General features: G+C 46.9%; 1 protein-coding gene across 3 annotated transcripts in view; it reads right to left on the bottom strand.

The window, feature by feature from the left end:
- Window positions 1-25,345, bottom strand: part of GABRA5 (gamma-aminobutyric acid type A receptor subunit alpha5) — a 93,435-nt gene that overhangs the window by 4,229 nt on the left and 63,861 nt on the right. For all 3 annotated transcript variants that reach the window (XM_027957495.3, XM_060401963.1, XM_060401962.1), the window contains 4 exons: window positions 24,957-25,039; window positions 7,215-7,358; window positions 4,703-4,855; window positions 1,430-1,641 (listed from right to left, as the gene is read on the bottom strand). In XM_027957495.3, coding sequence (XP_027813296.1) covers window positions 1,430-1,641; window positions 4,703-4,855; window positions 7,215-7,358; window positions 24,957-25,039 — 592 coding nt within the window. The remainder of the gene's footprint in view (window positions 1-1,429; window positions 1,642-4,702; window positions 4,856-7,214; window positions 7,359-24,956; window positions 25,040-25,345) is intronic.

Raw genomic sequence — 25,345 nt, 5'->3', positions numbered from 1 at the left:
CGCACCTCCCAGCTGGCTGCCCCACTCAAGAGGGCCACCTCCAGTCCACCGTCACCAGGCCCATAGCAAACGTTTACTTCCCTGCAACACGGTGCTGGGAAGCCCCTCTCCCCAGACTTCATGTTTGCTGGGGTACAAACACCCCTGTGGCTCTGCCTGTTGGGACCCTTCAGTCAAGAGTCCCCAGTCTGACAGTCCTCTGCCTCCGCAGTGTTCTCCCAGCTCTCTGCCAACCACCTCCTCTGCTCAGCTGGCTCCTGCCCCCGTCACCTCCCCCAGACACACCTGTCTGGGAGAGTCATGCCTGTCAAGCCCCCCTCCCCAACACCCCGGCACCTCTCCCCACCCCTCCTGCCCTCAGGGGCCTGATACAGCCCCACTAGGCCTTCTTCCATCTCCATACAGGTGAGCTGGGCCTGGAAGCAGGTCTTTCTTGCATGACTAAAACCTCAGTGTGGGAGTGGACTCACAGTGCTTGGAAGTAGGAAGAATCCGATGGGCCAGGTCAAGTCAGAACTGTGGACTTTTCATAAGAAAAGTTGAATGAAAAAACAGCTCTGCAGCTGTGGGTGTGCACCCCCGAGTGCCCTCAGCAGCAGCAGAGTATCCAGGCGCCATCGTGGGTCTGGGGTCCAGTCTCCAGGAAGGCCCCAGGACTGCCCTTGTGATGATTTCCAAAGGACAGATGGAGTTTCACGTTCAAGCCTGTTCTGGCAACTCTGGCCTGCTCATCTCTCATCTCTCATTTGCTCGTTTGTTTTCTGTATGGTATAATGAGCACTTTACCATGTGCTTTTTCTTTTCTCTTCCATGTATGTTATTTTCTTTTCCCCAAGGACCTGGTTCAAGTTGGAATGTTGCACAACCTTTTTCTTTAAATATTTTTTAGACTCAGGCACCAATCTCTTTCTATATACTCAGCACTTAATTGCTCTGTACAGAAAAATGCTTCCCATGATAACTCTTGCCTCGTTTAAGCAAGCCAGATCATCTCATGAGTAGAATCAGGTGTGTTTGCTGTTGTATTGCTTTGAACAATTCAAATGCTCCCTTCAAGACCTTCAGCCACCTTGCAGAAGACACTGCATGGTGAAGTAGCAAAAGAATGAGCAGAACCATTGACTGCACAATTCAAAACTGGGTAAGCAGTCCCTGAACAGACAGAAGGTACTTCATCAAAAGTAATAGGCCTGAGGATAAACAAGCCCAAACCATCACCATGAAATCAGATCTTTCCCTTGAATGAAGCTGGTGATTGAAAATAAAGTTAAAACAGGATCTGTTATAAGACTTTGTAAGGTCCATGAATATAAGGGAAGGAATCATTTTTCAGGGGGAGGGACGTAGGGAAGAGAAACACTTGGCCTTAGAGTTGGACATAAAATCAGGCCTATTTCCTCTGGAGTAAGGAGGGAAATGAAGTCAGTACCTTGATCTTGGCTGCTTCCAAGGCTTTTTTCCCATCCCAGGCCCAGCCTCTCTTTGTGAAATAGTTGACGGTGGCAAACTCGATCAGCGCAGAGAACACAAAAGCGTAACAGACGGCTATGAACCAGTCCATGGCTGTTGCGTAGGCCACTTTGGGCAGCGAGTTCCGGGCGCTGATGCTGAGGGTCGTCATGGTCAGCACCGTGGTCACCCCTGGTCAAGATAAGGGGAGGACAGTGGAACAGGGTCAGCTCTAGCACCGGACCCCAGCATAACACCCCTGCATGAGACACGGACAGAAAGAACCTGTCTCAGCCCAGGTCTCTCCACGAGTCTCATAGCACAACACGCGCCTTTAAACACTGCCAGTGTCCTTATCTTGTCCGTTGTCTCCTTTGCCGGAACATGGATCGAGGCGGGCAGGGATTGGGTCTGATTTGTACACATACCCTAACTGCGTCCCTGTTGTCCTGACCTGAGCCCTGCAGAGAGCGGATGCACAACACGGATAAGTTAGAAGACTGGGGCATCTTTGTGTTCCTCAGAAAAGTAGAGCTGAGATGGGCAGGGATGTCCCCACGGCTCTGGGGAAGCGCTTCACAAAGACTCACTGTGCCCCTGACAAACTGTGGGATCCAGAAAACTCGTAAAGCAGACTCACTTTCCCATGGACCTACTGGAGCCTGCAGACTCCGAGGACCCAAGTGCAACAGAAGTACCACATCTGAATCTAGGTCTTGGCACTCCCTTTAAGAACGAACTGGGTCACCTTGAGGCTGCTGTGTAACATGCCTGTAGCCATCTGCTTGTCTTCTGGGGAAATCTGCAGTGAGCACACAGCCAGTCTAGATCCTCAGAGGGAGCTGTTGAGCCTTTACTGGGCATCTGCGAGGGGCCAGCCCCTGATCTAAGCTACATTCTGGATGGGTGTCAATATTCACATTTGGCAGGTGAAGAGCTTAAAGATTTAAAAATAGTAATGCACTCAAATTCACCAGCGGGCAAATGAGAGCCAATACTAGACCCAGGTCTGCTGAACACTTACAGCCCGTGCAGTTTCCACAAGCTCTGTCTTCCCTTTTAGCCCAGTTTTGCTTGCATAAGGGTACATGTCTATGCACGGGGTGTGAGTGCAGTGCAGCTGTTCCAGGGGAACTGTGCGCCACCCTCCCCACATTCAGAGGCTGAAGTCCTAATCTCTGGAACTCAGAATTACTTTCCAGCATCTTACTTAGAAACATGGTGTTTATAGAAGTAATGACGTTACAATGAGGTTATTAGGGTAGGCCATAATCCAATATGACTAGTATCTTTCTCTCTCTCTCTCTCTCACACACACACACACCCAGGGAAAACCCCATGTGAAACCCAGAATTATGCTGCCACATGCCAAGAAACTACCAGAAACTAGGAGAGAGGCCAGACACAGAGCCTTCATTCAGAGAAAACCAACTCTGCTGATTTGGGACTTATAGCTTTCAGAACAGTTAACTCCAGGCAGTTAACTCCTATTGCTTAAGCCCTCAGTGGGAGGAACTGCACTAGGGCAGCCCCAGAAAACAGCATCAAAAGAGTGTAATGTTGCTGGTGGTCATAGCAGCTTAGTGTTCATTCAGTGTCATCCTTCAGAGATATTTACATACCCTCAGCGAACACAGCACTGTGCATGGAATTGATGCTTAAAGAGAAATCAGTGGTCACCCTTGATTTTTCTTAGAAATCCAGCTCATCATTGTGCCAGAGAGCAGTGCTCTGTGTGTGACCTTAAACAGGCTTCTTGTGTCTCCTTGAGTCTTTTAACATCCTAACACTAGTTGAAAATCTCTATGAGGAAGCAGACTGGAACATAAGGCATCCTCCAAACTAATATTTTTTCCTTGCCCATCTACTAATGTTCTCCTAAAGAGCGGGGGGAACACTGTCTAGCCACAAGCCAACCCCCACACCTTCCTGATGCTAAATCAGAGGGGGCAGATGAAGCACGTGGTTGGAGGCAGAGAGCTGGTTGCACAGAAGCAGTCCTGAGCGCTTCCTGGAAATCTCCAGGATCTCCAGCTTCTTCCACCTACAGGAGTTTTGGCAGGAAATGCAGGGCGCCTTTCCTTCTTTGGAAGAAAAAGTAAAATAGGAAGAGCTGAGGTGGGAACAGTACTTTACAGTTTAGAAAGATATGAATATCCATTACAGCTGACCCATAAAATTACTTTTAATGTTGAATTTGATGAAATGAGCTCCCAAGTAAGAGTTAAACATTGGATCACGTCTGCTGTGTCAAGGTGCTAGCTAGCTAGACGTGGCTAAATTTGATTTATGTCTCAGGGATGTCAGATAATATTCTTATACTTATGTATACATATATACACATATCATACATGCATATATCTCATATATGTGTTTATTTATACATTTGTTATTCTTGTTCAGTTGCTCAGTCGTTTCCGAATTTCCGTGGTCCCATGGACTTTAGCCTGCCAGGCTCTTTTGTCCATTGAATTTTCCAGGCAAGAATACTGGAGGGGGTTGTCACTTCATTCTCCAGGGGATCTTCAGAACCCAGGGATCGAACCCACATTTCTTACGTTTCCTGCATTGGCAGGTGGATTCTTCATCACTAGCACCACCTGGGAAGCTCATATTTATACATATATATATGGTAATAGGTAGCGTTTCCCTGGTGGTTCAGTGGTAAAGAACCTGGGTCGGGAAGGTCCCCTGGTCGCAAAGAGTTGGACACGACTGATCAACTAACACACACACACGGTAATATGTATTATATTATATATATATGATCTATTACTATCATATTCTATTTTATATATATAACCTATTACTATCATATCACATACAACATATTGAGTGCAGCTTGGGAGTTAATTTTGAAGTGGCATGCACATTTCAAAGAAAACTGCCTGATAACATAGAAAATAGTACTTCATGAGACTTGTGAAAATATTGTAGCAAAATCTCATGTAAGACAGATTGCTGGAGATTTGAAAAACACTGTCCTGCCCCCACCGCCAACCCTGCCTCAAAAAAAAAAAAAAAAAAAAAGAAAGGAAAAAAAAAACCCAGGCTACTGGTGAAAGGCTTTTCAGGAGGGAAAGGATGATCAAATTGCTCTGAACCCTGGTTCAGAAAGCAGCCCTACATCTAGTCTTTTAAGACTGAATTTGTTTTCAAGGTCACAGAATAGACAGGCAGCTCTAGGCTGTTGTTTTCTGGGATGTTAGACTAGGCAGAACACAGCCTGCAGGCCTGGGTTAGGCACACTCACCAAACACTGTCCTGGCGGGAACTGATTCTCGGTTCAGCCAAAAGGACACTTGTGACAAGATCACGGTCATGATGCAGGGGAGGTAGGTCTGGATGACAAAGTAGCCAATCTTCCTCTTCAGATGGAAATGAGCTGTCATGATTGTGTATTCACCTGCAGATAAGCAAATCAGTGCAGTCAGCCACCTAAAGGAAGCCCTACAGTCCCGCCCTGTGCTTCCTGCCCCTGGTCACAGTCTCCTTGGGAGCTCCCTTCTCCCCACCTTCCCTCTGCACAAATCGTCTTGTTTGGGTGAAGGAGAGGCTGGTTGTTTTGTAAGTCTCCTGACCCCTGGCCTCTGAAGAGCCTCTGCGGGGGGATGCTTTTCTGGGGAAAATCAGATTTGTGTGTTTTCCTAATCCCTGGTTACAATCTGTGCCGCCCTCCACCTGCCCCCCTCACTGCTACTGCCCTCAGGATTTCAGGATTTAGCCTCTCTACATATAACTCAGGACATCACAGAGCGCTGTCGCGGGTGGAGGGTTTTTCCTCATTTCCCAGCCACAGAGGGCTGGCAGGGGTGGTGGGCTTCCCGGGCCCCACAGACTCAGTGCCCCGCCCCTGGCTAGGGGGTGAGAAGCAGCAGACCCAGGAGGTGGCGGGTCCTGACCGCGCCTCCCAGGGACAGCGGGGGCATCTCCTTGGCGATGCCCCAGTGCCTTCTCTGGATCTGCCTGGTGGTGTGGGAGGCGAGCGCCGACCTCCCCCTCATTGCGGAGAATGACGCTGCACTGACGGTGAACTGGTAAGCAGCCAAGGCGGCTACCGGGGGAGCGGGGTGAGACGGGCTCCTTTGCTGCGTGAGTCTGCCTCTCCCTGGGGAGACGGGAAGGATGCCTCCAGACGTGAAGGCAGAGCTGAGTTGATCTGAGGACAAGAGTCCATTGACTGATTGGAGAATCAGACGGTGTGGCCAGTGAGTCTGGCAGAACTGTGGATGCAGGTGGAGGGTCGGGGGGCCTCTGCTGAGGCGGACCCCAGATGGGGCCATCTGTTTGAGGGTGGTCAGACTGCAGCATGGGCTCAGTGTTGAGGCGTTTGAGACTGGTTGAAGTGTGGATGCTTGCTGTTGGAATCAAAGCCCAGCGCTCAGTAAGGTCAGCTGCGGATGTGTCCCTAGGTGCCTTTCCTCACAGCATGCATTAAGATCGCGTGTGGCAAAACCTGCTCCCTACAGAGGAGACTAGAATTCCCGCAGGGCCGAGAGCCACCACACCCTCCCCACAGCCCCAGGCAGGCGCGAGGAGAGACTGGGCTCCGTCCCACAGAAGGAGACAGGGACACAGAGAAGGGGGGAGGTATGCTTTGCCATGATCTGATTTTGCCTCTCAATGCTTGAGAAGAGGGAAAACGCCATTCTGTTTCTTTGCATTCAGATTTGAAGTTACTTTCCAACTTATAAATTCTTTTGCTGTTACGGTTCTTTTCATTCTGTTTTATTTTTGAGTCGAGGATAGCAGTATAAGATAACAATCAAAAAAGGTCATTTTTTAAATGCAAATAGGGGCAGAATCTCATTTTAAAATGTTTACAGAATGACACGAAACAGTAGCACTCTTCATTAGCGTTGCACTCCTTAACCCCAAGTATCTGCCATGCCACCTTCCCACGTCCCGTAAAACCCGGCCTGCCGCCTCTTCCTTCCCCTTGAACGCAGCAACAGTATGTTGCAGCAGCCTCTTCCCAGGCCTGCCAGGCTCTTTCTGAGGACACCAGCCCTCTCCAGTGGACGGGCACTGAGTGGAAGGCTGCAATGTGCGTTCCTTGCTTCTGGCCAGTTCCCAGGGGTGGTGATGCTGACCCGGGGACCATCTGGGGCTTAGAACTCATGCTGCGAGCAGGACTCACTCCACCCTTCTCCCACATTTCTCCTGCCATCTGGTGCCCTGGAGGACCCTCCCGTGCTCACAGCCAAGCTGGTGATCATGACCACTGGGGCTGGGGTCTGAGGACAGCCCGTGTTGCTGTAGGCCAGGAATGCACTGTGTTCCTTTGGAGACCTTGCCCACATGGCATCAGGTGACGCCAGGCCTGTGCTGCCAGAGGGCTCAAGCCAGCCCTGTGCCTGACAGAGTTAACTGCACCCTCGAAGGCTGTGGCGATTTCTACGTGGCTCGCTGTGCTTGCCAAAATTCAACCCCAGGGGAATCCCTGAAATGGTAAAACGGAAACAGCAGAGCAGGTAAATGGGAAAATGCGCAGGAAGCTCTCTGCCTTTGCTGCAGAGGCTGCTGCTGGCATCTCGGTGTTTGGCAGGACTGTTACATAAGCAGGGCCCGCGGTCACTGATGCTCACATGGGGGCAAACGCACCTCGGATTAACGTCCCTCGTGACCCTTAATGCCGGGACGCCACAGCTGCGCCTCCGTACGCGGCCGGAGGTGGGGCTGGACGTGGCAGCTTCTCGTGGCTCAGGAGAGCTGGGGCTCCCCCTGGGTGTGCGCCCGCGGTGGGTGCGGGAGAGGAAGGCTACCTGTGCTGGTGCTGATGTTCTCCGTGCCCACGGTCTGCCCCATGAGGTGGTACTGGTTCAGCCTGGAGCCATCTTCTGCCACCACCACTGACTTGGCGGTGCCATTGGTCCAGACATAGACGACTTCAGAATTAGGATATGCATCTGCATGGCAAGGGACAGAAAGCAGTGTAAGCCTGGGACCGTTTGCAGCCTGGTACAACCACACATGTTTATAAGAGTAGTGAGAGGGATGACTGAAGAGTCAAACGACCTATAGAAAGCACAGGCAGTCAGACCAGGGCAGATAGCTCCACAGTCGAAGCCCTTCTCATTTCCACAGGGCAGAGCGCTCAGAAGTCAGGCCCAGTGCTTCCCACAGACTGTCTTCTCTTCTGGGTGCACCGTTGCACAGGCCAAGACCACAGGGCCTGGGGCTCTGCCAGCTCCATGCTCTGGGGCAAGGCTCCTGTTCTGTGCTCAGTGCTTCTATCTGAGAATGGGACTGTGACAGTCTGCCGGCCATTGTTACAATGGAGCTGATGAGAGCTCTATCAGGGTGTCAACGGTTCATTACGAGTCAAAGTAAACACAATGAATCACTCAAGAAGCAATGAGTAAGTTCACTGTGCACACACCAAAAAGACAGTTTGCAAACCGAGAGCTCTCAAACCAAAGCACGGATTGAGGCTCAGGGGTACACTGTTATAAGGCAGCTTGTATAGCAGGAAAGAGTTGATGGTTTATTATTCAAAGTGGTTGGTTACAATATTAGAATTTTCTTAAGTGATACGTAATTGGTCAGTAGTTACCTCATATCAACCCTGGGAAACAGTTTAAGTTTTATTTCTAATTCTTAGAGGCAAATGACCCAGGTCAAGTTAGCCTTAGAAAATAAGCTAAATTAAGCTTCATTTGTAGGATGAACCTGGTTGTCTGCTCAGTGAGTTTTCATGTCTGGTCTCCATTTCTTTGTGATTCTAACAACTTGCAGCAGCATCTGACTACATCAGCTCCTATAAAGGTTTCACTTTGCAGAAGGCACTTGTCCGGTTGTCTGCACTGTCCTGGCAGGCAGGTGATGCAGGCAGCAGGAACTTTAACCCCAGTGTCACGTCTGTGACTGTTACCTTACACGGCAAAAGGCACCGTGCAAATGGAATGAAAGCTATGGGCCTTAAAATCAGGGGATTTCCTAGATGATCCCAGTGGACCCAATATAACCATGTTAGTCCTTAAAAACAGAGAACTTTCTCAAGCTGAGGCCAGTCAGAGAGACCCAGCTCAGAGAGATTCGAGGCAGAAAGAAAGGACTCAACTTCCATTGCTGGTTTTAGAGGTGTAGGAAGGGGCCGTGACCCAAGGTATGGAGTCAGCCCTTCTATGGGCAAGAATGACTCCTGGTGACAGCCAGCAAGAAACAGAGACTTCAACCTGCAGATCGTGGAATTGAATCCTGCCCGCAGCCTGAGGGACTGGATGTGGACTCGCCCCCAGAGCTTCCAGAAGGGAGGGCAGCCCTGCTGACACCACGATTCTGGCCATGGGAAACCCAGAGCTGGGACACCACGCAAATTCACTGTCTGACCTGTAGAACTAGAAGATAATACAAGTGTTGTTCTATTTTTTAATGTTTTAACTGTTGAGATACAATGGACACATATCATTGTATAAGTTTAAGGTGTACAATGTCATGATTTTATATACGTATATATGTGAAGAGTTGACTCATTGGAAAAGACTCTGATGCTGGGAGGGATTGGGGGCAGGAGGAGAAGGGGACGACAGAGGATGAGATGGCTGGATGGCATCACTGACTTGATGGACATGAATCTGAGTGAACTCCGGGAGTTGGTGATGGACAGGGAGCCCTGGTGTGCTGCGCTTCATGGGGTTGCAAAGAGTCAGACAGGACTGAGTGACTGAACTGAACTGATATTATAAAATGATGACTACAATAAGGCTACTTAATAAATACGTTGTTTCAATTAAATTGCCAAGTTTGTGATAACATGTCACGGCAGCAGAACACTAGAACAAGTGGATGGAAAATAAACAGAAGACCGTCTCCCAGAGGAGGGAGACAAATATACATGAACATGTTATATGTGAGGTGGTAGTGCGTGCTACAGGGAGACACACGCTCTGCTGAGGGGAGATGTGCAGCTTTCAGTGGGGTAGTCTGGGGAGGTGAGATCGTGGGGCGTCAGCACACGGACGTCATGGGAAGCAGCGGCTGGGGTGTGTGTCGGTGGAGGGGAGGGGCCTGCAGGGCCCAGATGCTGAGAGGTGAGGAGGCAGCAGAGGCACTGGCGCGGCGGCCACTGCACCGGGAGGACGAGGAGCACGCTTCCGGGGGCCTGGGTCACAGGCTTCGGGGGACAGCTGGGGTCGCCTCTGCAAGAGTGGCTCCCGGGAGCGGCTGGCGTGAAGGAACCCGCACGCTCGAGCGCTCCTCGTGTCTCTCGAGGCCCCCGACGGTGAACCCACACACCTAGAGCGTCTGCATGGCTGCCACACACAGACCCCAGCGCCTCCTGCACAAGCCTGTACGCTGGGCTCCCCGCCTGACATCAACCCCCAATGCAAAGAGCCGTGCGCCCTCACAGGGAGGCCTCTGCAGGCATCTCAGGAGACAGGCGGGCTGGCAGGGAAGGCATCCCTGGGCAGGGTGGCAGGTTCCGGGACTCCACCAGGCAGGGCCTGGTGCACAGCTCATGGGCCCGGTGCAGCCACTGCTGGGCAGACGGGCAGGAGTGCACGTGTGGCCACAGGCCTCCACAGAAGGAGCCAGGAGAAGGGTCATGCCAGTGATGAGTACTCCTTCCTAATAAGTGTGTGAGTTTCTCTGCTAGCACATATCACTACCCGTATTCTTGATTTACGTACAAAAGAGCATTCCTAATATTTGAAAAATAATAAAACAAACAAGTATGGAGCAAACACTGAGTTAACACAGAGGAAACTTCCAGGCCCTCTGTGAACTCACTTTCCCCACAACAGGTTCTATTCCAAATGACAATAATCACATAATCACTGCATTGTTTGCTCTGTAGTTTTACAGACATCACTAAACAAAGGTTTTATTTTTTTTGCTATGTTTTCTTCATAAAATCTGATTGTGTTTTTTACCCATTTGAATCATGTTTTCTTTATAATTTTTTTGTTCCATGTGTTGTAAACAGCCTCTTCAAGTTGTGCCTATATCACTTTGCTCACTTAAAAAATATTTTTTTATAAATGAGTTAAATTTTATAAGTGAGTTAAATTTATCAACCTTTTAATCTCTGCATCTTATTTCGGAGGCCCTCCTGATCAAAGCTGGAATGCTCCATCTTTAACCATTAGGGCCTTGACACGCTGACTTCTGTACATATTTTCCTATATAAGTATCCAATTGCACCGTCTCCATGAGATTTTCTGTGCTGCCACTGGAATCATTAAGCTGTTCCTCCCTCCCACATCCTTGCAGGGCCTTTTCTGACAAGTAAGGTCTCCTTCGGGCACAGGATCTCTCTGTGGAATTGTCTGTTCTGCTTCCTTTTTCTATCGCGATTTCAAGCCCCTCGTCTTAACCACACAGAGTGCAGAACTCTAGACACCAGCAGCTGGAAGAACAAGGTGTTCCCTTTTCATCTTCACCCACACACATTAGAATCAGGCTTTCCCCGAAATACTCTGATGAGATTTATCTTGGACCTGAACTAGATCTACAGATTTAGATTGGGTGACATTACATCTTAGGTATCGAATCTTTTTACCAGGGACATGATGTGAATGTAGGTCTCTGGAGTGCAAGTGACTGCTAATAAACTTTTTAAAATTGTAGTGTTAAGTGCCTGGCATCAAGCTTTCAATTGCTGATTGCCAAGGCACCTGTTTAAAAGGCATTCACCTGATATGAGCATGTTCCCAGATACTCCACTAGATAAAGGACCAACCCACCCACACAGTTCCTCTTCAAGAAAACCCAAGGTGACCTAGATAACTGACAATTCTCGCTAGGTAGAACACCTAATTCCCGTTCTTATGTTTTGAATTTGCCAATAAAAATTGAACTGGTGAAACCCTATGCACCCCACCCTGGACCCCAATGAAGGCAGGGCCCCACATCTATGTTCTTCCTCTTTCCCTCACCCATGACTGTGCTGCGTGGCCCTGGGTGTGCTGTGTGCCCGCTGAGATCTCTGAGTGATAAACCTGGTTTTTTCAAAGCTCCCTTTTCCGGGCGGTTGCTGCTGAGTATGTCACGAGGTCCTAACAGGAACCACGGAGGCCCGTCCAGCTTCAGCACTGGCTCCCGTCAGAAAATGTGAGCGGGCTGCCATGGCTCATATGGGCCTGGTGGGCACCCCAAGCATTCCTAGCCAGTGTGTGTCTGACGGCTAATGATGACCTGAGGGCAACACAGAACAGTGCTCTAGGTGACACGTCTCTCGGTGAGGTTGTATCACTTTCCTCTTTGACTGGGTGTTCTCCCCTCAGTGCGTCCTGTCTCTGAGCAAAGCTGCAGCTCCCAGAGTTGGGAACCCTACTTCTCAGGAGGCTCCTTGGCGAGGGGGTCATTAGAACCCTGAGAATTAGTGACACGATTCCAGTGCCATCTGTGTATGAGTAAGATATCAAACAGAATGATGTAAACAGAGCAGACGTGCTCACCAGTCAATGGGGTACTACGGATGCTACACTTGAATTACACCGCAAGTGGAGGCTCAGTGTTCTTGTCATGTGTTTTTAAATTAGCACGACCTTCCAAGTCTCAGGTAATGCAGAAGCGTGTTTTCACATGAGCTGCATTGGAGCCCTCCAGTGCAAGTGCGTTCTGCCGTAAGTTCCCTTCTCTGTTGTGGGGGACGTGGCCGGGGTGGCATGGGGGGCTGACGATGCGCTCCAGACTGGCAAGCTGCTTTCCAAGTGTCTGGTCACAGACACAGTCAGGCTTGTGCTGACAGCTCCCTGAGTTCCCCATGAACAAGGTGAGATTTCCTTCTTTCTATCATTCACACGGCACAGCATCCTGAAGGCTGCAGGGCCGTGGCGCTGAGACATGGACTGGAGCAGAGTAGCACGCTGGGTTCTGGCCAGGGCTGAGTGTGGAGTGGGTGGTGGACGGTGATGAGGCTCCCCGCTGTCCCCAGACTGGCGCAGGCATCTCGCTTCCTGCTGTATTGTGCCCCTGTCCTTTCCCCAGCCACTGTGCCCCAGGGCAGGCCAGGCTGCTGCTCTGTGAGGCTGGCCCCAGCCCGGCCATGTTCACAGGGACGAGGGCTGCCCACGTCCAACCAGCACCCCCTCATTCCGGTCCCAATCCACACACTATGGGCTGTGAGTCTGTCCCCTGCCCCAGAGAAGTACGGAGGCCCCCACAGCCCCTGGAAGATGTGAGCCGGCCAAGAACTGTGAATCACAAAGCTTAGAAAGGAGCACAAACCTTGGGCCAATAGGTCTCATTGCCCCAGGCAGTTCTGAGAGCCAAGGACGACTGGGTGCAGAGACATGCGGGAGAGCAGAGAGCACCTTCCCTCCTCCCCCAACTGCGGAGCGACCCACTCAATGCCAGTGTCCTCAAGGAAGATGGGAAGAGGGCGAAGAGTAGGGGGCACAGGGAAGAGGGGGGCCTTTGGGACAAATGAGGCTTTCAGGAGGGCATGGGAGCCCGCCTAGGTGGCCTGGAGAGAAGCCATCCAGGACGTGGGCATGCAGGTGGGAGCTCTGGGGTGGTGAGGCCGCAGACGTGGCGGGGTACAGACTGGACCGCTGGGCACGCGGTCCTGACTCTCCCCATGGGTCTGTGTGTGGCTGAGCATGTGGTCCTGACTCTCCATGGGACTGGGTGTGGCTGGCCATGTGGTCCTGACTCTCTCCATGGGACTGGGTGTGGCTGGGCACGCGGTCCTGACTCTCCATGGGACTGGGTGTGGCTGGGCACATGGTCCTGACTCTCCATGGGACTGGGTGTGGCTGGGCACGTGGTCCTGACTCTCCATGGGACTGGGTGTGGCTGGCCATGTGGTCCTGACTCTCTCCATGGGACTGGGTGTGGCTGGCCATGTGGTCCTGACTCTCTCCATGGGACTGGGTGTGGCTGGCCATGTGGTCCTGACTCTCTCCATGGGACTGGGTGTGGCTGGGCACATGGTCCTGACTCTCCATGGGACTGGGTGTGGCTGGGCACGTGGTCCTGGCTCTCCCCGTGGGACTGGGTGTGGCTGGCCATGTGGTCCTGACTCTCTCCATGGGACTGGGTGTGGCTGGGCACGTGGTCCTGACTCTCCATGGGACTGGGTGTGGCTGGGCACGTGGTCCTGACTCTCTCCATGGGACAGGGTGTGGCTGGATACATGGTCCTGACTCTCTGTGGGACTGGGTGTGGCTGGGCATGGGGTCCTGACTCTCCATGGGACTGGGTGTGGCTGGGCACGTGGTCCTGACTCTCTCCATGGGACAGGGTGTGGCTGGATACATGGTCCTGACTCTCTGTGGGACTGGGTGTGGCTGGGTACATGGTCCTGACTCTCTATGGGACTGGGTGTGGCTGGGCACGTGGTCCTGACTCTCTCCATGGGACTGGGTGTGGCTGGGTACATGGTCCTGACTCTCTCCATGGGACAGGGTGTGGCTGGGTACATGGTCCTGACTCTCTATGGGACTGGGTGTGGCTGGGTACATGGTCCTGACTCTCTATGGGACTGGGTGTGGCTTTCCTTGAGCTTTGCAGCCAAGGGGCATGCAGACCAGGAAAGCCTGTCTGTGCTTCAAGGATCAGAGGCTGAGGAGAGGCTGCCTCTGTTACCTGCAGGCTCACCGGCCTTCAAGCCTCTTTCTCCACTGCTGATGGGGATAGGGTGGGGTAGATTATGGACCACCATAATCCAACAATAAGGACCCCAGAAAATCAGAATTGTAACTAGATAAAAGTTAACTGAAATCACAGAGAAATGTATGAGTGTCCACTACAATGCACACTAATAACTCATATCGTCTTGGTTTTCAAATTGCTAGTATTAAATGGCCTATTGATATCAATGACATTTAGCAGCACTAAATTCTGCTCTCTGTGTCAGATGCGTGGCAAACAATCTCTTAGCTGGGACAACCGTAAATGAGGCCATCAAGTTTGCCATGCCACCGTCCTCTGTCATGATTTAGAGCTCCAAAAACATAACGCTTGCCTTCCTCCAACTATACATCAGTGGAGCTAGGCAAGAAGGTTCGAAACATTTTCACCCACAGCCAACCTGGCAATTCATCACTGCTTTCCGAGCAGCTCTGTCCCCGGGTTGACACTTCCTATCTGTCCTCTTCTGGCACTGCAAATCCTGAATAAATGGTCACAATGGCACACCAACCCCTTGCTTACAAGGCCTTTAGAAGCCGCGAGTTTTTGTCTAACGATGAGAGAAAGATTTTGGCATGATCCCAACCGCCGCTGTTCTGCTCCAAGCTCTGCTTTGTCATCTGCAGATTGAGGGGAACAGCCTGGAGGTGCTCAGGGCAACATGAACCCGTGACAGCCAAGTATTTACCATGTGCCTGATTCACAGTACATCCACAGTAAACAGCGACCAAGGAACAGAGCCACAGGCTGGACAGAAGTTTTGTTTGGTGTCAAATCCAGTCTCATGAGAAGATCTTTGTACATGAATTCATTTTCTAATTGTCAAAAGCAAACCGAGTGTGTGGGAACCACCGGTTAGTCTTACGTGACGGGCTGTGAGGACAGCGAGGAAGCCTCTTCTACTCTGTGCATTCACTGCCTATGTTAGAAGCAATGCAGGTTAGGAGGTGATCAGAATTCTGATGATTGGCAAACTGTATAGGATTTTAGTTCTCTGATGCCCATGTCCTCAGTCTTCCTCCTTCTTCTAAAACTGAGGTAGGAATCGGCAGAGTACCTGTCCCAGGTGACCTCACCAACCATACCTGTGTGACCCACCTGCCTTCAACTGCCCCGTCAGTCTCCTGAACTGAAAACGAAGTCAACACCCAACCCATCAATTCCATAATCTAAATTAGAAACTTTGTAAAATATAAATGTCTACATTCCGCATCCCTGCTTTCAATCAAGCAGGTACCAATGAGATCACTGGGGCTTTGCCTGTCCAGAATCAGCTGAGAAGTGAGTGCAGCTCTCTGCAGATGGAGATGAACAGACAACATTGCTGCTCTGTTACCCAGAAAGCAATAGTGGAAGACAGATTTGCTAGTCAGATGGCCCATCACCACCCCCACAGTTGGGTCTCTGTAAAATTACATGGGGTCACTGACTACCCGCTGGTCTAGGGCAGAGTTGAGAGACCATGCTCTCTGTGTCTACAGACTTAAGTGGAATCAAATCAGGGAAGAACAAACGCCTGTCACCCTCCCAGCAGAAGGGCTGCTTCCTTTGTGAAGAAGAATGAGAAGCAAGTCAAAGGCCAGGAATAGGAGGATCAAACCCCTCCATATACTTTCCTGTCCCTTTCATAATCCAATTAGCTTTTTACACATTCATGCCAGTAGCTCCTTCCAATCACTTCCCAATTTCTCATAGACAATAGCATTTTGTAAGTCACCTGGTCTTAAATCACAATGTCGTCTTTGACTCACACATGGGCCCAGAGCCCATCTCATAATCTACTTGTCACACTGGCCACCACCCTGCTCTCAGCTCTCATCACCTCCACTGCTTCGTGACATTCCAAGCACTTGTTTTCACTTCCAAAACAATAACTTCAGCACATCCTCCCCTTATTCCACATCACTTCTCTGTCTGTCTCTACCTTTTGGAATTTAAGGCCCTTCCTATCTGGGAGCAGAGAATAAGGTGTTAGATAGCATCACTGACTCAATGAACACGAATTTCAGCAAACCCTGGGCGACAGTGGAGGACAAAGGAGCCTGGCGTGCTGCAGTTCATGGAGACTGACTTAGTGACTAAACAACAACAACATATAACAACAACAGCAGCAGCACGAGGTCACAGGGAGACATGACTGAGCGACTGAACAATACCAACATCTGAATTGTGACACTGCCCTTCTCTTCCCCAAAGGGGGACGTCAGTGCCTCCACAAACTCATCACCTGTCAACTGTGTTTTCTCCTTTATCCATCATGCCTTCTTCCATCCAGATCCTCCAGGCTCAGTTCAGAATATGACCCCCATGAGCTTCCCCAAACAGCCCTCAGTTTCACAAGGGTTTTCACTGAATTATTTAATCTGCTCAGCATTCGCTCCTGGAACCCTGGCCATGCCTGTTTCCCACTATACCTCGCAGGGTGCTAAGAGCAGAGCACCCCCGACACAGCTGCCAGACAGTAATCAAGGTCAACCAACGCACAACACAGATAAAGCTCCAGCGTGTCTCCACGACCTCACACCAGGCTCTCTGAAACCTGCACTCTAGACACCCATAGACCAGCAGAGTTGCTCCATACTGGCATGACCAAAGCAGTGGCAGAGCTGTTTTCTTACATGTTTGAACACTCTAACAGCTCAACCTCATGACACTTATGGCCCGAAACTGTGCCTACTGGAGAGCCACCAAAATAGTGTCCACGTCGAATTTAGAGTATGTTCTCATCAATTCAGATGATTTCTCATGAAACTTGGTCTACTACTTAAGGCGTAACTTCACAAATAAAACAAGAAAAGGACTATTTCCTTCTCTAAATAGTCTTGATTTGTTTAAGCACTCACTTCCAAATTTAAGCCATGCCATTAGACCCTGATGCTGGGAAAGACTGAAGGCAGGAGGAGCAGGGGATGACAGAGGATGAGATGGCTGGATGGCATCACCGACTCAATGAACATGAGTTGAGTAAACTCCGGGAGTCGGTGATGGACAGGGAAGCCTGGCATGCTGCAGTCCATGGGGTTGCAAAGAGTCGGACATGACTGAGTGACTGAACTGAACTGAATTATCTTTAAGGAACTTCCTTACAGACTGGGAAACACAGCTCTAGAAGCCAGGGCTAATTTCAATAACTGTTTGAATTCTTGAGAGTAGATATAACAGTAAGAGAAATGTATGTTAATTCAGTTCTGCGTTAGAGAAGCCAGAGCATGTGGCTCATCAGAATAATGACGACAATCTGCATTGCTTTGTCTCCTAGCAGCAGAGAGTTGTTGGACTGGGTAATTTGAAACTCATCATATTATCACATTTAGCTTCTGCAGCCTTGGATGCCAAGGGTAGAAGTGAGCTATTTGACCAAGCAGCTATTTTTAGTAAATCCAAAAGATAAAACACAAGTAAGAAAAACACTTCACTGAATAGTATTTCTCCTCCTAAAGCTATTTAGTTCTGAGTTGAAACCATAGGAGCTGAGGAAAAGTGAAGTCTATGAAGTTTTCTAGGTTTTGGTCAATTCAAACATGATATATGAGGAAAATCTTCTAAGCTGCCTTGCATATCATAGTAATGATAGTAACAGCAAATATAAATAAGTGATCACATCAATTTCAAACCAATCTTAAAATATCAGGCAGATAAAAATAAATTTGGTATGAGAGTTAAGAAATGTTCATATTGGTTTTGTCTCTCTAGGAAGTTCAAGAAATGCGTACATTTGTGTATACACAAATTTTTATATTATATATATATATATAAATTGATGTTGTTTGGTTGAATGTAGAGATGAAGAGGTCCTATTAGATACATATTTTAGCTTTGAATATTATAAATTATATAACCATAGTTGGGGCATCACTGAATATGAGATGATATAAAGAATGTTTAAAAGCTCACATACTTTATTTCCCCCAAAATCGCTCTGTGCTGCCTGCCCTGCACACCACTGCCATTAAATCTGAACATCACATTGACTTGAATTTATTTAGATAATGATGAAAAATAACAATCTTTTACTTTTAGTGTCCTACCTTTAATCAAATGAAGAGCATAGTTTTCAGGTACAAAGAGTGGCATAATTTTAAGTGCCATAATGACTCAGAGTTTCCTAAATGAGGTGCCCCAGGGACCTTTTGAAGGGTTTGTCCCAACTGCTGATGTGCTTAGCCACCAACAGCAGTAGGAGTTTAAATAAATTTTAGTGAGAGTCCCTTTCTATTATACTACTTTCCCCAAGTAAACGTATGTGTTATCTCTACATGGCATTTGAAGATCATAATTTGAAAAAAAATGATTTATTCCCATAAATTAACTTAATTTTGGTTCATCACACATACTTCTAATTCCCCAAATCCCTTTGGAATTAAAGAAGGATTAATTTTAAAGGAAACCCTCAGAATTAAGGAAGTTCCCTGCCAGTAATGGCAGAGTGGCTATTAGTAGGTAATCACTATTAACTTTGGACATCATATGAAAAATAACTCCTTGAAGGAAATGGAGAGTGAACAAGGGCAGGAGGGCCCCAGAGAGGAGCTGGCACTTGGATGCAGGGAGTGACTTCTCTTTAAAAGAGATAAATAAAAAGACAGAAAATAATCACTTGACTCCAGTCACATACCACAGAAAAGATGCTGCCTTGTCCCAACCAAGGCCCGCAAAGAGAGTGCGGAGCTAGGCTTTCCCCTCAGCAGCTATGAGGAGAGGTCCAGCCTGAGGGCAGGGCCTTCTGTCGGTGGGCAGCACTGACACCCACTCTCTGCAGGGGCGAGAGGGCGAGGGGAGCCTGGACGCCCACCGACGAGCAGGAGCAGTCCTCCTGACATTTGCTGGGGCTGTGTCACAGGTGGCCCAGCGGAAGCTCAGACTCCTACCACCCCGAGGCTAGCCGACCCACACGGTGTCAGGGGACACTGGTACGGAGCTCGAGGTCCTGTATCTACCAGCAGCAGCCAAACCCAGGCCCCCCTCTGTCAACGGAAGCTGGGGGGAAGCCTCAGTTCAGTTCAGTCACTCAGTCGTGTCCGACTCCTCGTGACTCCATGAACCGCAGCACGCCAGGCCTCCCTGTCCGTCACCAACTCCTGGAGTCTACTCAGACTCCTGTCCATCGAGCTGGTGATGCCATCCAGCCATCTCATCCCCTGTCGTCCCCTTCTCCTCCTGCCTTCAGTCTTTCCCAGCATCAGAGGGGAAGGCTACCTGGCAGTAAGAAGGCTGTGCTACACCTTTCCCTGCAGAGCAGTGATTTTAAGTCTAGCTAAAACAGAAGCTTTCAATAAATCTAGAGTGTTATAATGTAATACATGAAATGTCCAGGTTTCAATAAAAACACATGTGTCCTGATCATAACCAGGAAGATCAAACTGGATCTTTTGAAAAATCAACAGATGTCAAGGAAGATATGACAGAGATGTTAGAATTACTTGACAAAGTTTTTTAAGTAGCCACTGTAAAATGCCACAATGATTAATTACAAACATGCTTGAAACAAATAAAAAAATAGAGTGTCTCAGCAAAGAAATAAAAGAGAGAAACAAAACTCAAGCATAAGTTTTAGTATTTGTGCTTGTCTGCTTGGGCTACCATAACAAAGTACTATAGACTGGTTGCCTTAATCAAAATTTATTTTCTCACAGTTCTGGAGGCTGCAAAGTCCAAGATGAAAGTGTTAGCAGATTCTGGTGAGGACTCTTGTCCTGATTTACAGAGGGCTGCCTTCTTCCTGTGTACTCACATGGCCTCTCCTTGTTGCATGCATGTGGAGACAGAGAGATCTCTCTCTTCCTTTGCTTATAAAGGCACTAATCCTATCAGATGAGGGTTGTACCTTTATGACCTCCATTAACTTTAGTTACAAAGGCTCAAATGTAGTAACACTGAGGATTAGGGTTTCAAAATATGAATTTGGGAGGCATAATTCAGTTCATATCATTCTACCCTGGGACCCAACAAAATTCATGTCCTTCTCACATGCAAAATATATTCATTCCATCCTAGTAAGCCCCAAAGTCTTAAATCTAATGTCTGAAGTCCAAAGTCTCATCTAAACGTCATCTAAATCAGATATCGGTTAGATTCAATTCATCCGGAGGCAAAATTTGTCTCTAGCTGTGAACTTGTGAAACAAGTTATTTTGTTCTAAAATATAATGGTGGGATGGGTATAGGATAGACATTCCCCTTTCAAAAGGAAAAGAAGGGCTGCTAAGTCTCAAGCAAGTCCAAAACCTAGCAAGGCAAGTTTCACTAGATCTTAAAGCTCGAACATAACCCTCTCTGGTTCAGCGTTTGGGGAGCAGCCTCACACCCACTGCCTTGCAGGGAGCATCACTCAGGGTTCTGCTGATGGCAGAGGAGAGGCGGCCTCACCCCCTGGCCCGTGCATGCTGCACCTGGGCCAGGACTGGCACCTTTGAATCACTCACTTTGGAGCTCATTCTTCCTGCTTCAGTTGAGATGGCTTATAACACCATGGTAACCTTTTTTTGTTTTTTTGGTGTTCCATCATGAACAAACGTCCTCATTTTTGCAATATGAGTATAAGAATTTCCCAAATCTTTAAGTTCTGGAATTTGTTTTCATTTCTTTGTTTTGGCTCAACAATTTCTTCTTTAATTCATCTGTTGCCTCTCAAGAGGAACCAAACAACTCCTCCAGCACTTTAGAAATTTCCTCAACTAAATACCCAATTTCATTACTCACAAGGTTTACCTTCTACAAACCAGTAGAATACAAATCAGTCAAGTGCTTTGCTGATTCATAACAAGGAGCATCTTTCCACCATTTTCCAAAAACCTGTTTCACATTTCTTTCTGAGACCTCACCAGAAAACCTTTAACATCCAAGTTTCAAGCAGCATTCTATTCATGATTATTTGGGTATTCTCTAAGAATATGAAAATTTTCTCTCTAGCGCTTTTTTTTTTTCCCTTTTGGAGCCCTAACCAGTATCTTCAACATCCTCATTTCAGCCAACAACAGTCCTTTCATAGCAACCTCAGCTTTTTTAAACATCCACTATAAAACTCTCCAGCCTCTATCCCGTACCCAGTTCTAAAGCCACATTCACATTTTCAGGCATTTGCCAGAGTAACACCTACTTCTCATAACCAAAATCTGTATTAGTCAGGGTTCTCCAGAGAAAGAGAAACAATAGGATATGTATGTGTATATCACCTCTATGTAGACATATATATACATACATATATATGACTAATTATAAGATACACACATTTATGTATATGATTTATTATAAGGTGTTGCCTCATGAAGTAATAGTAGCATGAAGTCCCAAGATCTGCAGTCAGTAAGCTGAAGACCCAGGAGAGCTGATGGTGCAGTTCCAGTTTGAGAACTGTCAGGCTGGAGACCTAAAAACAGCTGTTTCAGTTTATATCCAAAGGCAGGAGAAGACCAACATTTCTGCTCAGGGCAGTCAGGTAGGAGGGCTTTCTTACCCACGGGAAAGTCAGCCCTTCTGTTCTATTTCAGGTCTTCAGCTGACTGAACAAAGTCCACCCACATTAGGGAGGGCAATCTGCTTTATTTAGTCAACCAATCTAAATGTTAATCTTATTAAAAAATATCCTCACATGCACACCGAGAATAATGTTTAACAAGTATCTAGGCATCCAGTGGCCCAGTCAAATTGACACATAAAATTAAAGAAAATAATAACTAATAACCATAATAAGAAGCTCACTAAATGGGTTTATCAGCAAGATGGAGGGAACAAAAGAAAGTATCAGTAAAATTAAATATACAACAATAAAAATTAAGTTTATCTGAAAAATAGAGCATTGGATTGCACCTCTTAGGCCTAGGAGGCCATCCTCTGGACTGAAGAAACAGGCAGTGACAGAGGTGTCAGTGGTTTAAAGGATGAGGGAGCTCACACGTCTGAAGCAAGGTCCTGGGGCAGCACCCCACCATGTGTGCTGGGTGGCTGGCAGGACATGGTAATCCCCTTTGCTCAGAGGGAAGGGGAGATTGCCAATTACACGGGGAAATGGTACCAAGTTGGCTCATCAGTTACTAGGGAGACCACCAGTCCTCACCAACCGTTTGATAAGAGGAGAGGAGAGTTGAGTTCTGACCTAAAGCTAGAATAGTCGATAGCTGGGGCCTGGGACATGTACCTAAGTTAGTCGTGTGAATAGGGTGTAGGTGTATATCCACTGGTCAGGCAGGGGATATACAGAGAACAAGAGGACAGCCATCTTGAGGAGCCTGACCATACACAGATGCAATAGGAAAAAACGCAAAGAGCCTCAGAACTTGGGGGAATAAACAAAAGATTTAATATTCACGTCATTGGAATCAGAAAAGAAGAGAAAGAGGATGGGGCAGAAAAAGTATTCAAAGTAATAACTGCTCAAACTTCCTAAATTCGACCAAAGCCTATAGATTCAAGAAGTAGAGCAAATCTCAAATCAGATAAACCCAAAGAAATCCACACTAAAACACAACATAGTCAAACTTCTCTAAAGACAAAAAAAAGAAGCTTGAAAGCAACAAAGAGAAAAGATATCTCACCTATGAAGAAAATATGATTTGAATTACAGCAGATTTCTCATCAGAAACCATGGAGGCAAGATAAAGTAGCACATTTTTCAAATGCCACAGAACGGTCAGAACAGAATCTTATATTCATTACAAATGTTCTTCAGGTGTGAAGAGAGGAATCAAGACATTTTCAGATGAAGAAAAACTAAGGGAATTTATTGCCAGAAGTCTATCCTAAAAGAATGGTTAAAGGAAGTTTGCTAAGCAGTTATAAAGGAGGCCGTAGCCCTTCAGGCTGCTCTGTCCATGGGGATTCTCCAGGCAAAAACAATGGAGTGGGTTGCTAAGCCTGCCTCCAGGGGATGTTCCCAACCCAGGGATAGAACTCAGGTCTCCCACATCAAAGGCAGATTCTTAACCATCTGAGCCACCAGGGAAGCCCAGTTTTAACATAACATTTATTTCAAAATGTTTTATTTTTATGGTAAAATAATTTTGAGTTATAAAAGAAGAAATCTTGGGACACTGGGAGTGCAATAAAAGAACACCGTAAGTAAAAATAGAGAAAAAAATACCCTTTTTATCTTGAGATTTCAAAATTAAGTTTGACAGTTCAAATAAACACAATACTCTCTGATGTGATTCTAGGTGAATACGGACAAAATGTTTAAGACAACTATATTGTCACTATCTTAGGATAAAGGAACATAGCTTTCATATGAACTGGTAAAATAAGAACAACAGTAAACTGTAATAAGTCATGTATGTATAAAGTAATATCTACAGCAATAACTAAAAAGGTGTATAAGAAAATGGAAACTAAACAGTATAAATTAAAAAAAAAAAAACCAGAACCATAATAAATGTTCAGCTAACCACATGGAGTTAGGAAAAGGAAAATAAAGAAACAGAAAACACAGAGACCAGAAAACCAAAAAATCAAATAAAGTGGCAGACAAGCCTTCCAGAAAGTGTAAATTATGAGAATACACCAATTAAAAGATAAAGACTGGCAAAGTGAATTTAAAACTATGACCCAAACATACACCAACTTAATCATCACGTTAAAAGAAATTCATTTTAACATAATGATTAAGCAAATGGAAATATATATATATATATATGTATATATATATATATATATATAATTCAAATATAATCAAAAGAAAGAAGGAGTGGCCGTATAGATTTCAGGTAAGGTAGACTTTAAAACAGAAAATTATCACAGACAGGGAGGAATATTATGCAATCACAAAGGGCTGATTCACCCAGAAGAGACTATAATCCTGAATGTCTGTGCACCAAAGAAAAAGTGAGAAATACATGGAACAAAAAAGTACTGAATTGAAAGTAGGAATAGTTAACTGCACAATTAGTTGGAGACTTCAACACCTCTTGCTCAACAACTGATGTAGACAGAAAATCAGCAAACAGTATAGAACTCAAAACAGCATAGTCAACAGGATCTAATTAATACTTGTAGAGCATTCCACCAAGTAACTGCAAAATATACATGATTTTCAAGTGTTCAAAGAACAAATACCAAGATGAATCCTCTGCGTCATGAAATAAACTCCCATAAATGTAAGAAAGGTGAAATCATATAGAAGGTATCCTCTGATTATAATGGAGTTAAATTAGAAAGCAATAGCAGAACGATAATAGGAAAATCCCAAACTGTTTGAAAATTAAATAACCACATATAAATAATAAAATGTTCATATGGAATATCTGAGAAGAAGTGACTCAACATAGCAATGACTACCACGCAATAAGGAGTTCTGAAGTGTGTAATGGAAATTGGGTCATTAACGGCCCCTGGAGGAGATGACCTGAAATCTGAGAAGTGAAAACAAGAAAGAACTGCCCAGTGCAGGTCTGCTGGGCAGTTCAGGTCTGCGGCTGCTAAGTCGCTTCAGTTGTGTCCGACTCTGTGAGACCACATAGACGGCAGCCCATCAGGCTCCCCCGTCCCTGGGATTCTCCAGGCAAGAACACTGGAGTGGCTTGCCATTTCCTTCTACAATGCATGAAAGTGGAAAGTGAAAGTGAAGTCGCTCAGTCGTGTTCGACTCTTAGCGACCCCATGGATTGCAGTACACCAGGCTCTTCCATCGATGGGATTTTCCAGGCAAGAGTACTGGAGTGGGGTGCCATTGCCTTCTCCAAGCAGGTCTAGGGGTAAGGAATTGTTTCCCCAGGAGCATATCCTAGAGGGCAAAAGCCTCCACTTGCATTCTCTCAGTTACAGGCAGGGAAATCATTCTGAGAGGACCAGTGTGTGTGCCTTACTGACTCTCCAGCTTTCCCAAGCAGACTGAAGCTCATCTCGAGTTTATTTACATATAGTATCTAAATGCTTCTAAATGAATGTGGAAATAACCCCAAAGTATATCCATGGTTCTTACTTGTGAAAATAACTTACAGCTGCCAAATTTCAGAGGGCAGGCATGGGCATCCATTGGAAAGTCTTCAAGTTGCATTGGGCACTCTGCAGAGATGGTCAAGCTGAAAAACAAGAGATGGGGACCTTTCAATGACTCATCAGCTCCATTTATTGGACACCATGTTCCAGAAAGGCATATTAAGTACTCCACTCATTATTTTAATTAAAGTCTTTTATGACATTTTCTAAAATGTTGCATTAAATTACATAGGATTACATTGTAGGTGAATATCATTTAGAAATAAAGTTTAAATCAAATCTACTCAGGAGTTCTATGGCTTGATGTGTCTGTACATACATTACCACTTGTAAGGCAATTTGAGATGCCTTTAAAAATAATTTATTCTTTTATTCTCGCATCACTTACC

The sequence above is a fragment of the Ovis aries genome, chromosome 18, assembly GCF_016772045.2.
Source record: "Ovis aries strain OAR_USU_Benz2616 breed Rambouillet chromosome 18, ARS-UI_Ramb_v3.0, whole genome shotgun sequence".
NCBI lineage: Eukaryota > Metazoa > Chordata > Mammalia > Artiodactyla > Bovidae > Ovis > Ovis aries.
Note: the sequence above shows the minus strand (reverse complement) of the source record. Positions and strands in the feature narration are given on the sequence as shown.